Source organism: Centruroides vittatus, unplaced genomic scaffold, assembly GCF_030686945.1.
Source record: "Centruroides vittatus isolate TY-2023 unplaced genomic scaffold, ASM3068694v2 contig_620, whole genome shotgun sequence".
Classification (NCBI taxonomy): Eukaryota; Metazoa; Arthropoda; class Arachnida; order Scorpiones; family Buthidae; genus Centruroides; species Centruroides vittatus.
Window position 1 is genome coordinate 3435541 of NW_027122381.1, and position 18155 is coordinate 3453695.

Here is an 18155-nt window from a genome sequence, read left to right on the forward strand (position 1 = left end):
AATATAGGTAGGAGCCATGAAAAGATCATTGGAGGTGAGGGTTAAGGAGCACAAAGCAGACATCGCGCATAGCAGATATACAACCACACTGGCATAGTACTCTACAGACCCAGAGATACAACCATTTTTTAATGAGGCGAAAATAATACAAACGACGCAGCGGCCGCACCATTTAAGATGGATGTAAGCGATATGGATACATTAAGTAGCAAGGGAAGAAAAATGTATTAACAATAAAGAAGAATTATCATTATTGGTAGCCTGGCAAATGCTGATCTATGATACATGATAACGTAAAGCTATACTTCCATTAACTGTGCATGTGCAGAATGACAAAAACGGCGCATGTTTAAGTAGAGCTTTCAGAATTCGTTTTTTGAAAAGATTCTTGTCATCGAATAACGTGTTTGTTGTCTGTTCACCTGAAGAAGAACCGGAGGTTCGAAAACATTAATGAGGAAAGAAATATAGAGAAGAAAGAAATAGTAGCACTGTTTGGTTTGAGTAGAAGTAAGTTCAATAGTTATCATAATCATATTAAAAAGAATTGATTGTTTTGTATAAAGAGATATGTTTTTTTTCATAATAAGCATAAATGTTTAAAAAATTCAAATAATAATAAAAAATAATTCTCAAAAACAAGTTTTATACAAAAATTTATAATTTTATTTATTTATATATAATTTTTTTAAACAAAAGAAACATATGCATGATTTTGTTCTTAGTTTTGTTATATTGTTTTATAATTCTTATATATTTTTCTTTTGATAAATAATATATAGATATCATATATTTTATCATACAATTTATCATATGGTATTATTTCTTTACAGACAGAAAAAAAATTATATCAATAATTAATATATACGTAAGATGATAAAGCAGTAAACAAAAGTACATTTGAGTCCGCGTAAGTCGACACCCAGATAACTCGACACCATCGGTTAAGTAGTCAGTTTTCTGTGACACCACAGAAAACTGACTACTTAACCGATGGTGTCCCGGCCGACTTACATAGGCATTAATGTTAAAAAACTCTGGTTTACTGGATACTGTTTAACTCATCACCACTGGATAAGTTGACATACTTTTGTTGTCCCACACTCTGATAAGTTGTCACCCCCTCCTGAAAAAATGAATTCACTCCCCACGTATGGTGCGAACTCATTTTTTTTCAGGAGGAAACTCGGATTTATTTATTAATATATAATTAATATATTTAATAATATATTAATATTATTAATAAATATATATATATATACACATATTAATAAAAATGCCTTAACATTTTATGTATTTTTATGTATAAAATAATAATAGATAAACAAAAGGAAAATATACAATCAACATCACACCAGAATCCAATTTTGCATTTTCTCACGCTAGAGGCATTAAGAATCCTTAGACATTACTTGCCAACGATTGACAATTGCAAAGATGATGTTTTCAAGGTGTTTGTGATGATTGAAAAAGAAAGTGGAGACAGTTAAGTGCTCAAAACAAACAACACTAAACGAATTTTTCAGTTTTTCATCTACAGAGTACAGTAGAGCATTGATTATCTGATCCCCGATTAACCGACCACGTTCTAGTCGGCAAATTCAAACGTCCGCTAGTGATGTGGCTCTACAATATTTGGTTATGTCTTGGCTACTTTAATATTATTATTGTTAAATTTTTGCATGTTTTAGCTGGCAGCACCGGCTCGACCACCAAAGGGAGGCTAGTATTTAAACCAGGCCTAATACACTATACTAATAATGTATTTTTTCATACTTTTCGGTTATCCGACCAACCCCAGTCCCCAATTAAGTTGGATAATCGATGCTCTACTGTAATTATAAATGGAGGACACAATGTATTGTAAGCCTATACTACTGTATAACGCACTACTGTATTTTATTCATTGTAGTTTTGTTTTTTTTTTTCCAACTTCACTTTAGTCATCACATCGGATAACTCGATACATTTCTACTTCCCCTTGGGGTGTCGACTTATGCGGAGTCAACTGTATTATGAAACAACAAAAAATATTTAAACCAGTAAAAAACTAAAAATATACAAAAGATCGCATGTGTTTCCTTTGAAAACAAATTCTAACTAAATATAATTAAACTAAAGACTATGCAAATAATAAACTTATATGTGTAAAACTTATCAAAAGAAAAAAAAACATAAGCTTTACAAAAGAGTAAAATGAATATCAAAAAACTAAAAAATGCACATGTTTCCTTTGGATAAATTATAAATAAATAAAATTATAAAATATCTTATATAAATATAAATATATATGTAAAACTTAGCGATGTAGAACTGAATACTAGTATAATAAAATAATATTTAAAAAATCTAAAAAAAAAATAAAAAATTACATATTTCCTTTTGTTTTGAAAAAATAACAAATTAACAGAACTATACAGAAATTATAATGTATTTTATATATACAGTGTATATATTATATAATATATATATATATAATCTTACAGACAGTGAAATTTCAAATAATTACAAAATTATTCAATAAGTATATTCAGTAAAAATCACAAAAGGCCCAACTGTAAAACAAAGCCAAAAATGTTTCTCACACTTCAAAATATATATATAATAATTAACATTGCCATCTAATTAAAAATATGCAAAACACAGTGTAACAATGCATGTACTGTACTTTATAGAACTATCATTTAAGTTAGGAATTTTTTTATTAAAATTAAATGAATTTGGCAGTCCCAAATTTTTGTCAAATGGGCATTATTGCTAAATCTTTGTAATGAAATATTGTCAAATGGGAGGGGAAGAGTTAAAATCACTCAAAATTAGACCATTTAATTGTGATCGTTTTGTGTATTTTTTTTGTTTAATGTTCAGACAATTATTACAGATATTCATTTCTTTTAGTGATAGTGCTGATTAATTTTAAAAACTAATATTGATTATTTATGTGAAGAATTTTAAAATACAACAGGGACCAGAATATATATATATTGTATATTTTAACTTTTTCTGTCCTGTAAGCCCAAAGAAGGCCTCTTTTAGCAAGACCTTTATGGGTTCGGTCGGGCCCACAATGGGGTGGCTGGCCGGTGAGGGATGGTGCCCGACATTTCCGAACGGACTACCCCCCGAAAAATTCTTGGGGATTTTTCAACCCGTCCGGATTTAATCCCAAGTCCCCCAGAGTGGTTGACTGCCGCCTCGATCGCTCGGCTGTCCGGCCACGGGACCAGAGTATTGCAAAACATCAGGTGATCAAACTAATTCCCAATATCAATTGTCATTTTGTAAATTTTAACAAAGCTGTATTAACTATGCAATATTATGAAATTGAGAGAAAATTTGTAATACTCTTAATAATCTAACATGGATTAAAATTTTTTTTGAAATATTTTAACTTTCCAAATCTCTCACAATTACCATTTACATTCTCAGTTTGAAAGCAGATGTTAATGAACTGATAAAAAAAAAATGATAATTTTAATTTAAATGCAATTAAAATTAATAATAATGATTGCATAACACAACAATTCCTGATTATTGTTTTCCAGTTTATTAATATTTTATAAAGTTCAGGAAATTTATGAAGGGATAAATTTAGTAAATATATACTTTTATACATGGATTATACAGGATTTGTTGATAACTTTTAAATACGGGGTGATCGGTTAACAAACATAATCCATTCCAAGACTTTGTTCGCTATCCGAATTATTCGTTAACTGATTATCGATTTACCATAGATTTTTGTGGGAATTCGATTAATTCGTTCTGGAGCCACCCAAAAATAAATAAGTAAACTTTGTTATTACATGTAAATAAAATAGTAAGAAACTAAAAGCAATCCCTCCATCTTTTCATGGATGGCACATCTTTGTTTCTCAAATGTGATTTTCATTACTTCTTTATCTGCTTGAGTCCTTACAATCTTAGCTAAGAAAGATAAAATTAAATCTACTGTAGACTTGTTCAAGTCATCTGCCTGCAATATCATATCTTTTGCCCACTCTCTACCTTGGCTATTGTCTCTTGTGTAGTTTCTACAGTGAACACAGTTCCTGACACCATTCTTTTTAGGCCTCATAATATTATCAGTTTTTTACGTAAAAAGTTAAGAAAACAGAAATCAACAAGTGCAAAAAGGTTATGTATACAAATGTGAAAGTCTTGTTTCATAAACCATGTATAGATGCCATTAAAATATAGTTTTACAAATCTTAAATGCAGCATCACTTCTCATGTTTGTTCTGTCGGGTGTTTGTTATCCGAGCACGCGTTTGTTGTCCGAACATAAAAATCTTTCGCAAAAGTGTGTTTGATTTGTTCGTCCGAACTGTTCGTTAACCGATCGCCCGCTGTATTGGCTTTTTTTTCTAACATAGATTTGTGATTGTGGATTAATAACAGGATAAATTTGATTTGATCAATATGATATATTGTAAAGGATGGGAGGATTAGGGAATTTTGTACAAAGTTAGTCAGGAAAAGTCGTGGAATTTAAAACAAAAATGTGAATAGAAACCTTCAGTAAATAACTCTGGAAAAACAGTTCAATAAAAAGTTACATATATTAATTAAGAAATGTAGTTAATATTCTGAACCTGAAGATGACTTGTAAAACTGGTCAAAAATGTTTGAATGTTTCATAAACATTTTCTCAGCAACAATATGGTGTTTGAGTGAAGTTTCCTGCTGAAGATGATTTTGGCTGTTACAAGCATTGAAATTATTAAAATTGTATGTATAATTTTGTTACTATTGTGGAGAATTTTTTGATAAAATTCTGTAATTTTGGGAAATTTTTCAGCCCTGTTGGAAATAATTGAATGTATCTGCCTAGCAACTTTGGTTAAAGAGGCACTGTCTATACATATGGTGCAATATTAGAGGTATTTAATAATCAATTTTTTTTTTTATATATTGAAAATATTCAAAGACCTTAAATACTCACTTGAATATATATGGACAATATTTGCCCATTTCTAATTTTTATTCAAGAAAATGATAACACTTGTGCATATGTATTGATGAATCTGCATAGTTTTGAATTTTTTTATTAATATAAATATAAGATATGAAACTAAACTATACAGAAGGTAAAAATTTATTAGCTGTCTATCTCACTATAATGTTATCTGTCTGTTAGGTTTTAGAATAACTTTTTAAAATCAATTTTCCAGGTAGTTTATAAAATTTCCATATATTTCCCATTCAGTATACTGTAATTCTTGTATCCTTGAAGATAAGAGAGAGAAAATTATGACAATGAATTGAAGTAATGAATTGAAGTAAAGAACTATACAAAAAATGTATACAATCAGTATCAAACATTTCATTTTAAATGTTTTTTACATTTTCAATAAAAATAGTTTAGATGCATAAAAACATACCACCGAAATATTAACAATTCAGTAACATTTTATTTCAAAAATTCTTTTGATACAAACATGATTTTATCAATAGTTCTGGTTAAAAATGAATTGAATGACTGATATTGTAACAGCATGTAACTAAATTTTTAAAACTTACAAATGTTGTTACCATACATAAATTAATGTGCAAATAAAATCAATTTTTTGGATTAACAATTTAGATATTTTATAAACTAAGGTCCTATATAAAGGTTTTGAAGGTTTAATTTACATGACCAGTGTTGTAAAGAAAATTTTCTAGTGGACATGTATCCTCCTATGGAAAGGCTTATTTGTATCAGGTATAACTTAACAAAGACAAAATTATGTAAACATTGTACACCTTTAAAAAATTCAGTTTTAAAAATATACACAATATTTTTGTGAGATTTCAAAAATCTCAACAAGTTTGTAAACTTCAGTAAGTTTTGAAAATTATTTAATATATTGCTTATTTAAGCAAAATATGCTATTTATTTGAGATGAATTTCTAGATAATTTCTCAAGTGTAATGTATATCATGTTAGCGTAATTTTTTTAATCTATAACTAATAATTCAAACGAAACGAAATACGGTAGTGTCTCTATAGTCTGTCGTCGTTTGCCGGTTTGACACGTCTCGTAATTTGACATTTTTGTCATTTGGGCACGTGAAATTTTTATGTACTCGAGGTATGTAGCAGAGAGAGAGTGATGTACGTGTATACCGTCGGTCGCCAGTCGTTTGTTGCAAGTGCATTGGCAAAACAGCCACAATCATGATTAATATGATAAACTAATCCATGGACCATATATATACAAAATCCAGTCATTTGACAATCTGCTGTAATCTGATATATGTAGGATTATAGATAGAGACTTTACTGTGTATGTAAGAGATATATAAATGGCACATGAAATCTGATTTTTATATAGAATCTGATTTTAGCAAATTTTTTGTTTTATGGCAATATAAATTAATAAGTTTATTTTAAATTATAATGTTAATTAAGTATTATTCTTTGAAATTGAAAAAACTTGAATTGACTAATTTTTTAAGTTTTCCATGGGACAGACTTCAAGAATATTCTTTATTTTTTTAAATATTTTGTTGTTATTTTTTATTACTTACACTTTTGTATACATGATGTGCAATTTAAAAATAATTTTACATACTCCTCTATAATCTACTCAAATATTCTTTCCATTTAAAAAAGTAGTCATAGATATGTTTAAAGTGAAAGAAAATAATTCAACAATTTTAAATATCAGTAAAAATGTCATTTAATTTTCTGTATGGTTTTTTAAATTATTTTATAAAATTGAGGAATTTGAAATCACCTATTTTAAATTTATTTCGTTTGATTTTGTTCCAACTTGCAGCATATAACGGGGATCTATCTTGAGCAGACTTTTCTTTTCTGTCTACATAAATCATTTTTTTACTCAACTCAATTTTACAGTTATTGCTTATGCCGACAACATTCAGTTAACTAACTGTAACCCAGATGTCCTCTAATCAAATCTACAACTTTTAGCAACCCTTTTTGAAAAGGATAACCTTAAAATTAACACAAAAAAAACAGTTGTCGTGCAATTTTTACTTTGGAATATGCCCTTGTCTTCCTTCGTCGATACAAACTATTTAAATCAAGTCGACTCTATGAATTACTTAGATAGTTTTTGATGATAAACTCATGTTTTCAGAACAAATTGCCAAAAAAGTTAAATCTCTTGCCATCATGGAATTCACTGGAGGTTTTGCAGATCCATATCTTCAAAATGGGTATTATGTTATATTTTTTTTACAAACTTTCAATCTCTTTCCGATTATGGTTTACCAATCTGGACCGTGGCAGTCGTTTCCTTTTAGAAAAATTTTTGAAAGAACTTGACAAAATTCATCTTATTTTAAATAAACTGCCATTTTGCCTATTATCATTCGAACGTCGTCGGGTCCAGATGGAGGCTCCCTACTTTTACAGAACAAGTTAAATATTTTGATTGGCTTTTACATTTTAAATATTTTAATAATTATATACAGTCTGATTTGGCTTTTACTAACAACACCACAGTAAAACCTGTGTAACCCTGCATATATTTTTACTTTTTTTTTTTTAGTTTAAAAAAAAGTGTAAAAATATTTGCTGACCGTAAATATAAAGATGTCCATCCATTTCTGAAAGATCATTTTTTTTTATTATATTACACACCATATGATTAACCTCAAAAACATACTTTATGAAAATTTTACTTGTTTTAAAAGTACTATAAAAATATATTCTCTTCATAAGTTAATCAGAAAAATGAAAATAAAGAAAAAGTTGTTTTAATGCATTCTAATGTTCTTCTGTTACATATTTTTAGCTTGCTTATTTCTTTATTTTTATTGTTACACAGAGTGGAAATATTTTGTCTCAGACTTTTTCTAATGTAACAAAAATAAATAAATAAAATATATTGTTGATAGAATTCATTGGGTATTCTATTATTAAGATATAAGAATGATAAAAGATTGATGAAGTTTTTTGAAACATTTGTATAGTGTGCTTTTAGAAAAGTAATATAAAATATAAACTAATTAATAATTATAATTATGACTTTTATTTTTGAAATTAAATTTTACATATAGCTGTAATTATTACTTAATCAAATATTAAATTAATTTCATATAGGTTTCAGTTGAAAATTGAATTCATCTTTTTGAAATGAATTTAAATATCTTAGATTTTTTAATTGTATAGCTTAAGGGTCGATTTACGCACGACGGTGACGTGCAGTAAGCGTCGATAAATATCGCACACGGCCGATCGGAATTTCGTGTACGACACTTGTATGATTGACAGAATACAGATCACGTGTCGTAGATGAAACTCTGATTGGCTATGTGTGATATTTATCGATGTTTATGCACCAAACGGTCACTGTGCCGGCACGTTACTGTTGTGTGTAAATTGACCCTAAATGTATTTTAAAACAGGAAAAATTAAATTATGCACTTAAAAGTATGTTATATATTTAAAATTTTAGGTGTTTGTTTACCACCTTGTAAGAAATGTGAAATAAATGGTTACCGAATGTGCTCTGCTTGTTTAAATGACAAACATGTAATATTTGAGGGCCAGTGTCAAGAGAAATGTCCAGAAGGATATTTCATTGATTATCATGGAGTTTGCCAAAGTAGGATATATTTTTCATGATTAATAAAATCAATCTATCTTATTTATTTATTAGATTTTATTTAATTTCATTTATGTATTTAAAAAAATTTAATAATTGCTATTTTTACTTTCTTAGTGATTAGCATATTAAATTACAAATATCATTAATAAAATAATGTTAAATATATGTATTTCAATATGCTATGGAATTATACGGGAATTCTAAGTTTAAAAACTTTCCCTAAATTTTCAGTTCTTAGTATACTGTTGTTTCCAGGGCTGTGTTCAGTAATGCAAAATTCTTGCTAAGTCTACTTAAGCTGTGATCTTGAACTCATTTCTAGCTACTGCTTGAATCCTCCCACTGCTAGAATTCTAGTTAGTTCAGTCAGCCTTTATCTATGCAAACTTCTACTAGTGACATCGTCATTTTTGTCTCGGCGTACAATCTGCAAGATGGCTACTCTTGTTAGACTAAACGTATTTTATTATAACAATCACAAAGCTATTTTCTCATTTTAAATCATTAACTCATTCTAAAACGACTTCGAAATGTAAAATTGTCACATGTCGGAATAACAGATTCCAAACACATTTTAACAGAAGACAACGGTTTATTTTGTTGATTACAATTAATAATCGCTTCATTAATTTTGTCACAATCTGCCACAGCTTTATTTGAATAATTGTATTGGTTACTTCATCCTTTTCGACCAGTTTGTTTGCGACAATTGTTGTGAACATAATTTTAACTTCGTCCACCATTTTGCCCAATTGTCTAAGAATAATTGTTTGTTGATGCTCAGAACATTCTTAGTTCAGCCCGCTAAGTCACTCAGAATTTTAACTTAGATGCTCTGAGTTACTGAACGTGGCCCTGGTGTGTTCTGCTGTTAATCCAAGTTTATAAGATAAAATAATCATTGAATCCTCAGTTAAAAATTTTTCTATTTGCTTTACATGGAAATTTAGACTAAATAAACCAAGTAAATCCTCATTCTTCCTTTCTCCCCTCCCCTTCCCCTTCTTTCTCTCTTGCTAAACACTTAGTGTGTGACTATTGTCTTTTATTGTTTGTTATTTGTGATTTAATATTAGAAGCAGCAGATTTATATGCAATATTTCTAAATATTCACGTATTACAAATTTATATAATAATAATAATAATAACTCTCCCATGGTCACCACCTGGTCGTAGTGGGAGAGCCCAGTAATTTTACTGATTCATAGGGCAATGCAGGCTGGAGCACAAGCTCCTGGTAGGGACACCCATGCCAGTAAGGTCTATGGGAGAAATGAAGCTAAGAGTGACCACACCCACATTCTGTGGAGATATTTATTATGGTGATAACTAGATCAAAGTGTGATACCGGCTCGGACGTCGCTCGGGTTAACAAGGTCCGCGTTCGTGGGTTAGGCAGAGGCTCACGTTCGAAAAATAGGCCACAGTCTCCCCTGGTTACCGGTGGTGAAAGCAGCACCGGCCCAAGCATGGCTACTGCAATGCCCTCAACAGATGTGAGGAACCAACCCAGCCTTAGTGTTTCTGTGGCAATGCATCCACAGACCACAAAGGCTGGAAAACCACGCCAACGGATGAAATGGACAGTAGAAATGAACGAGTTTATCATCCGTACTTATTACACGATCACAAAACTTGAAACAAACATGACAGCATACAGACAACAACTACACCATAAATTCACACAACAATATCCTCATTTCACTGTCACCGAACAAAGGGTTGTTGATCAAAAAAGAACAATTATACACAACAACCTTATTCCACAAACAACACTTGAACTTATCAAACAACAGGTTGCTGATCAAATACATCAACAGACAGAAACATCTAACATTAATGAAGATCATGTAACCTGTCAGGATAATCCAGCAACAAGCATTGATAATAACACACATACAACAATTACCACTAATGATACTACAGACACTTCCTCATCCATCACTGATAACATAGACTTGGATTTAGTTAATACGCTCTCACTTATATTTCAGGAAACACTCACTAAATATACAGGTACAGATCCCACACAACGACCATGAATACCAAAATTAAACACGTCAAAGGAAATAGGAAAAACATTAAATTATGTAAACACTCACTTACTACCACACTACATTCATTCAATTTCTACACTCGCAGACATTCATACATTAGTTTATGCTGGGGCAGTCACAGTAGTGACACACCATGGACTGAAAGTACAATCACAGACAAATACACAGAAAACACAATTCTATCACAAGCCTGCCTGGCAGAGAAGAATAGAAACACAAATAAATGACATTAGACAGCAATTAGGCAGGCTGACACAATACACTAAAAACAACATAACACCCAAATTAAGGAAACATCTCAAAAACATTCTCAAGAAAATAAAAACACACACAAAACACGAACATCACAATGCACACATTACAGAATACATTGATACACTAAAACCAAAACTTGCTGCCAAAGCACGTAGACTCAAACGATACAAAACATGTACACTACGAAAACAACAAAATAAATTATTTACAAACAATGAAAAACTCTTTTACAGACAAATTAATAACAAAGCAAACACTGATACACAGCACAGTGGCACACCAACAGAAGAAGAACTCACAACATATTGGTCTTCTCTTTGGTCCAGTGCTGTCATGCACAATGCCGATGCAGGCTGGATCGAGGAGGAGAACAGAAACTTGCACAACATACCAACTATGCCCTGTGCTGAAATAAACATACATGATTTCCAATACACTGTTAACAGAACACACAACTGGAAGACACCTGGTGTAGACAACGTTTACAATTTCTTGTACAAAAAGATTACATCACTGCACCAGGAACTAGCTAAACACCTAACACACATCATCATCAATCCACAAGACATGCCAAATTTTCTTACTCAGGGCATCACCTACATGAAACCTAAAAACAACAATACCACAAACCCCACATAATATAGACCAATTACATGTCTTCCAACACTCTACAAATTATTGACATCCTGTATTGCAAACAAAATATACAAACATGTTGAAGAACACGACATTCTAACGGAACAACAAAAAGGTTGCCGTAGAAATCACAGGGGATGCAAAGAACAGTTACTCATAGATTCAGTCATTCTACGGCAAGCACACAAACAACACAGAAACATACACATGGCATATATAGACTACAGAAAAGCATTCGACAGTGTTCCACACAGTTGGCTGCTACATATTCTACACATGTACAAAATACATCCATCACTCATTGTATTCTTTCAAAACGCTATGCAGCACTGGAGAACAACACTACATCTCAGGGTTCATAACACTTCCATACAAACAAACCAAATTTTTATTAGGCGAGGAATTTTTCAAGGAGATTCCTTGAGTCCTCTCTGGTTCTGCTTAGCCCTGAACCCATTATCCAACATGTTAAACAACACGCAATATGGTTACAATATCAGGCACGAAAAAACAACACAGTTTACACTGTCACATCTCATGTACATGGATGACATAAAACTTTATGCATCCACACAAAAACAACTTCATCAACTCCTACAAATCACACATTCGTACACCAAGGACATACAAATGGAATTTGGCCTAGATAAATGCAAAACAGTTCACATAGAAAAAGGAATCCTGAAGAAAGAAGATTTTGCACTTGGAAATGGAGACGTTATTGAATCCATGGAAGAGGGCGAGTTCTACAAGTATTTAGGATTCCAACAGGCCAAACTAACAGAACATACACAAATAAAGCAAAGATTAATTAAAGAATACCAAAGTAGGTTAAATGCTATTCTCAGAACACAATTAAATGCAAAACACACAGTTAAAGCAATAAACACATATGTCATTCCAGTACTCACATATTCTTTTGGAGTTATACATTGGACTCACACTGATCTTGAGCAACTCCAAAGGAAAACAAGAACAACACTTACTAAGCATAAACAGCATCATCCTAAATCCGCCACAGAAAGATTAACCCTTCCACGTAAAGATGGCGGACGTGGCCTGATCGACATAGTTAACCTTCACTACAAACAAATACAGTCACTGCGAGAGTTTTTCTACAAAAAACAAGAAACATCACAATTACATAAAGCAGTAACTCTAGCAGACTCAAATAACACACCATTAAACTTACACTCACATCATATAGACACAACACAACATATAAAAAGCATAGACACCATTAAGCGATCGTGGGCTCGAAAGGCACTCCATGGCAGGCATCCTTACGACCTGGCCCAGGATTTTGTTGACAAAACTGCGTCAAACAGCCGGTTAGCTCGGGGATGCCTCTTTGGGGAGACGGAAGGATTCATGATCGCCATACAGGATCAGGTCATAAATACTAAAAACTACAGAAAACACATACTCAAAGATGCAACACTCAGAAATGACACATGCAGAAAATGTCACATCATGCCAGAAACTATACAACACATCACCTCTGGTTGCAAGCTCTTGGCACAGACTGATTATTTACACAGACATAATCAAGGAGCAAATATAATACACCAAGAGCTTGCAAAGAAACACAAATTAGTAGACATTCACGAACCGTACTACAAATACATTTTACAGACAGTATTGGAAAACAACACGCACAAAATGTACTATGACAGAGCCATAATCACAGATAAAACAATTTACCAGAACAGACCAGACATCACACTCATTGACAAACACAATAAAATCACATACATTATAGACATATCCATTCCAAACACTCACAGTATGCAAAACGCATGCACTGAAAAAATTAGCAAGTACACAGAACTCGCCCAGGAAATAAGGCATCTGTGGAGGATGTATAGTGTGGTAAGTGCACGTGGTGGGTGATTCACAATGGAATATAACACAAAAATATGTTCTCGTCACTTGTGTTTATTTACTTTACAGGATTCCTTTACAATTCCGACAGTCCTCGTTTTTACAATAATAACCCTTTCCACATATAATTTCGGCAGATGCTTGGATAGGATCGTTACGCGACTTCGCGACAAAGGAATATTCAGCGCGTTACAAAATATAAGGAACTAAGACTAATTACTTAAAACTACTTATACAACTAAAAAAAATAGGGAAGAAAAGACAGACAATAGGATAGTTGGAAGTATGATAGAAAAGAATGGGTACACAAAGTGTCGACGATCTTGGGGTTATGGTTGCGAATACTAGATTGATTATTTTCTGTGTTGTTGATTTTGGACGTTTCTCTGATCCTCCCAATAAGATTCTCGAGGTTCCTATATCAGGACATACTTCGGATTTCTCACGAACGTTGGCTTAGGCTTATCGTTATTTGTCCTCCAGTCGATGCTAGAACAACCTGGAGGTTTTCACAATATGTCCTGTCCCTTCGATGTCTCAGTCAAAAAGTGAACTCTTGTCCCTCACTAGGCCCTCAGGCTACCACCTTTTCTTTGTCTTTTAATTAGGTCACCACCATTTGAGCAAGGAAGGGTTAGGGAAGACAGAAGCTTCTAGGAAAAGATAGACAAAAGAACTAACGAAGAGGAAGAAAATGGAATAAATATTAAGAATAATATGTATTACAATATACAAACTAAGGTGCACGGCCACAATAGGGTGCTTATTGTACCTGCTGTTCTCTCCTCTACAGGTGTCATACCACACACACTGCACAAAAGCCTGGGCACATTACAATTGACTAGAAACACATACATCACACTACAGAAGGCCACTATATTGAATACATGTCATATTGTGAGAAAATTTCTGAATACAGAAACACACACTGATACACTTCTTTAATTTCTGTTTTGGTTACTATGCCTTGACTTTGGTCAGGCATAGTACACAGCCACCGGTGTTAACCGAGTATATCTCACTTAACCCAACATAATAATACAGTAGAGCATCGATTATCCGACCCTCGATTAACCGACTTACTGGTTAACCGACCGCGTTCTAGTCGGCAAATTCAAATGTCTGCTAGTGATGTGGCGCTACAATATTTGCTACCTTTTTCCAATGCTGTTGGACTATTTCACGAATCTGTTTCCGAATTATTGACATTGGCACTTTGCTATAGGTGTAAGGGAGGGACGAGGCCACTGCCTTTTTTGCTATAGTGTCAGTGGCTTTGTATTTGGTCATAGCTAAGTGCCCTTGACTCACTTAAGGGCGATTTGATGTTTGTGGCTATTGCTGTTTATGAATTGTTGGATTGTGGTGACATTGTATCCTCTGTTGTTGGATTTTTAATCAAATGAAGAGCAGTTGTACTGTTGGTATATATGACAATTTTCCTTTTACGGGGAAACTGTGCATCGTCGATATGATCCAGGGTCTTTCTAATTGCTAGTAACTCAGCCTGAGGTACAGAACAGTATTTTCCAAGTTCAAAGACGGACCTGTGGATAATGTTGTCATCCTTGTATTAATAAATTACAAATGCTGCACCGACCTTCACCATTCTTTGATCTGTCGGTGTAAATTCTGTAGTCATACTCACTCTTCAATAGGGTTACTACATTTGATGTTTGTTGGGAGGGTGATGTTGAAAATGAGCATTTTCCTTTCAACCCCGTATGTTATTAGTTCCTGGTAAATGTCTTCTGTGAGAGTTAGGAGTGACTTTCATTGTGTGCTTATATTTTTCATTATCTTGTGGTTGTATTTTATATTTGCTGTATACAAACCAGCTATTCTGTTGTCTAGAAAGTTGCTGATCAGGTTGAAAAGGTTTTTTGGACATTTGTATCTTTTTTTGTTGGCATAAGACAGCCGGCCACCAGAGGTTGTCAAAGGCTCCCTGGAAGTCTATTGAGGCAAGCAGTGTGTATTTTCCTAACTGCTTTGCATTGATGATGTGATTTTTATTGAGTAGAGTGGTTATTGTGGACCTTCCAAGAAGAAACCCATACTGGTGGCAGCTTAGAAGGTTGTTACTCCTGAGGTGTTTTATTATCCTGCTGGTGATGAGTGCATCCAACACCTTCTCTATCACTGAGAGGAGGGAGATTGGTTTGTAGTCTTTTGCTTGGGTGGGTTGTCTTTTGGGATTTTTCAGGATGAGCTTCACTGAGGCTCTCTTTCATTCCTCTGGGAAGTGTCTTATTTCTAAGCAATGGTTGAAGAGGACAACAAAGAAAGCTGGGGTTACACTGAAAGCGTCCTTGGTCATATAGCCTGACGTATTGTCTGGTCCTGGTGCTTTTTTAATTTGATTTTCTTGATGGTATTACTTATCTCGTTGAAGGCGAAGGGTGGATTGTTTGGACTGAAGCTTTTATGTAGTTTTTTTTGTCTTCCATTTTCTTTATTTGGGTTGTTGTGTGCAAATATTATTTACTAAATACCGAACCTGTTACCGGTGTAATTTGCGTGAAAAAATCTTCTTTCCACAAACATTTTCGAGCTTTCCAAACAGCTCTTCTTCAGGTAGAGAAAAAAGGTTCCGACGAAATACTTTGAAAAAAGACGAAAAAAGAACGTAGACATTTAAATAAAAACGGAATCTAAAAATAGAATGCAGATGTTTAAACAAAAATTACGGAACTCGCATATCAAACGAACATTAAGGTGGACATGCGCATTCGTGCGCCGATGTTGCTATTTATAGATCGTTGTTTATGAAGGCCTGCCACGCTATAGAAAGATTAATCTCATCCTTCCGATTTATACATGTGGTCCGATGGTTAGCCTTACAGATGGATATAGCTTCCCGCCATTTTAGTTGGTCCAGGTGGGGCGTAGTGTCGATGATGTCAGCTTTGTTGAACTCCGGTTCTATATCGGGATCAGATGCAAAGGTGGTTAGGGCCGTGGTGTACCGCCCGTGCCGAAGGTCCGGTTGACTTAGCCCATCTGTTCTGTTATAATTCTATCTTTGCGTTCGACGGAGAGGTCTACAAACAACAAAGAGGAGTCCCCATGGGTAGCCCAGTATCTGGGGACCTATGCGAAATGGTCGTTAGGCAACTGGAACAAAAAATACTTCCGCTGTTCCTCCAGAACATCTTACTCTATAGGAGGTATGTGGACGACATCCTCATCATGTGGAGGACAATACCTGACATCTCTAACTTCGTACAAACCGTTAACGATAATCCCTACGGCCTAATGCTGGAAATGGAACAATCTAGCAATACTGAGGTCCATTTTTTGGATATAAACATTAAAGTAGAAGGATCTGCCATCTTCACGTCGGTATACCGTAAACCTTATGCCGACCCTATATACATACCGGTAGGTTCATCTGACCCATTCACCTACAAGGCTGCAGCATTTAATACTTTGATTAAAAGGGCCTTTTCCCACTCGTTCACCACGCAAGCCCTCAACACCGAATTGAATTATATCAAGAGGATAGCAGCCAAGCACGGTTACCATGGTCTGACACACCGTCTAATTGAGCGACTTCAACGCTCACAATACGCACCCACTACGCGTACGAGGACCAACACTGACCAGGATGAACGTACACGCCTCTCAGTCACCTTTAACCCATATGTTAAAGCGATATACGCTGAGATCGCTGGAAAACAACAACTACAAATAGCCTATAGAAGAGGCCCGACAATCTACGACATCCTCAGAAATGAAAAAGGCAGTCCAGTCCGTGGCAGGCTTCCTGGCGTGTACTCTATCCCGCTGAAAGATAACAGATGTAACGAGAGCCTTGTATATATCGGCTCAACCAAGCGATCTTTAAATACCAGAGTGCAAGAACATCAGGCGGACCTTCGGCACGGGCGGTACACCACGGCCCTAACCACCTTTGCATCTGATCCCGATATAGAACCGGAGTTCAACAAAGCTGACATCATCGACACTACGCCCCACCTGGACCAACTAAAATGGCGGGAAGCTATATCCATCTGTAAGGCTAACCATCGGACCACATGTATAAATCGGAAGGATGAGATTAATCTTTCTATAGCGTGGCAGGCCCTCATAAACAACGATCTATAAATAGCAACATCGGCACACGAATGCGCATGTCCACCTTAATGTTTGTTTGATATGCGAGTTCCGTAATTTTTGTTTAAACATCTGCATTCTATTTTTAGATTCCGTTTTTATTTAAATGTCTACGTTCTTTTTTCGTCTTTTTTCAAAGTATTTCGTCGGAACCTTTTTTCTCTACCTGAAGAAGAGCTGTTTGGAAAGCTCGAAAACGTTTGTGGAAAGAAGATTTTTTCACGCAAATTACATTGGTAACAGGTTCGGTATTTAGTATTTCATCCCCGGTGTCGGAGTGAAGAGTAATTTTACTCAAATATTATTTGAAGATGTGATGGATAGTGTCAATTAATGTTGTGGTCAGTTCTCCATTGTCTTTCTTGATAGGTGGTGGAATTCCTATCCTTGTTTTCTTTTTGAACGCTATGTAAAAGGGTAGGGTTCATGCTTGTCAAAACTGCTACAATACTCTCTCCAAGCACTGTGCCTCTTCTGATTGATTGTTGTCTTATACTGGTTAAATCTGTTGATGTATTCTGCGTGTTTCGTCTTGCATAAATCTTCCTTTCTTTCCCTTTGGTATTCTTTTCTGGTCTTTCTCATCTTTCTTAAAGTGGCTAGTTCATTATCCTACCATGGAGCTGATGTCTTCTTT

At 34.0% G+C, this 18155-nt stretch overlaps 1 protein-coding gene across 4 annotated transcripts in view; it reads left to right on the plus strand.

Moving 5' to 3' along the window:
* LOC136979441 (extracellular matrix organizing protein FRAS1-like) overlaps positions 1 to 18155 on the plus strand; it is a 522959-nt gene that overhangs the window by 83233 nt on the left and 421571 nt on the right. For all 4 annotated transcript variants that reach the window (XM_067275439.1, XM_067275436.1, XM_067275435.1 and 1 more), the window contains exon 13: positions 8415 to 8564. In XM_067275439.1, coding sequence (XP_067131540.1) covers positions 8415 to 8564 — 150 coding nt within the window. The remainder of the gene's footprint in view (positions 1 to 8414; positions 8565 to 18155) is intronic.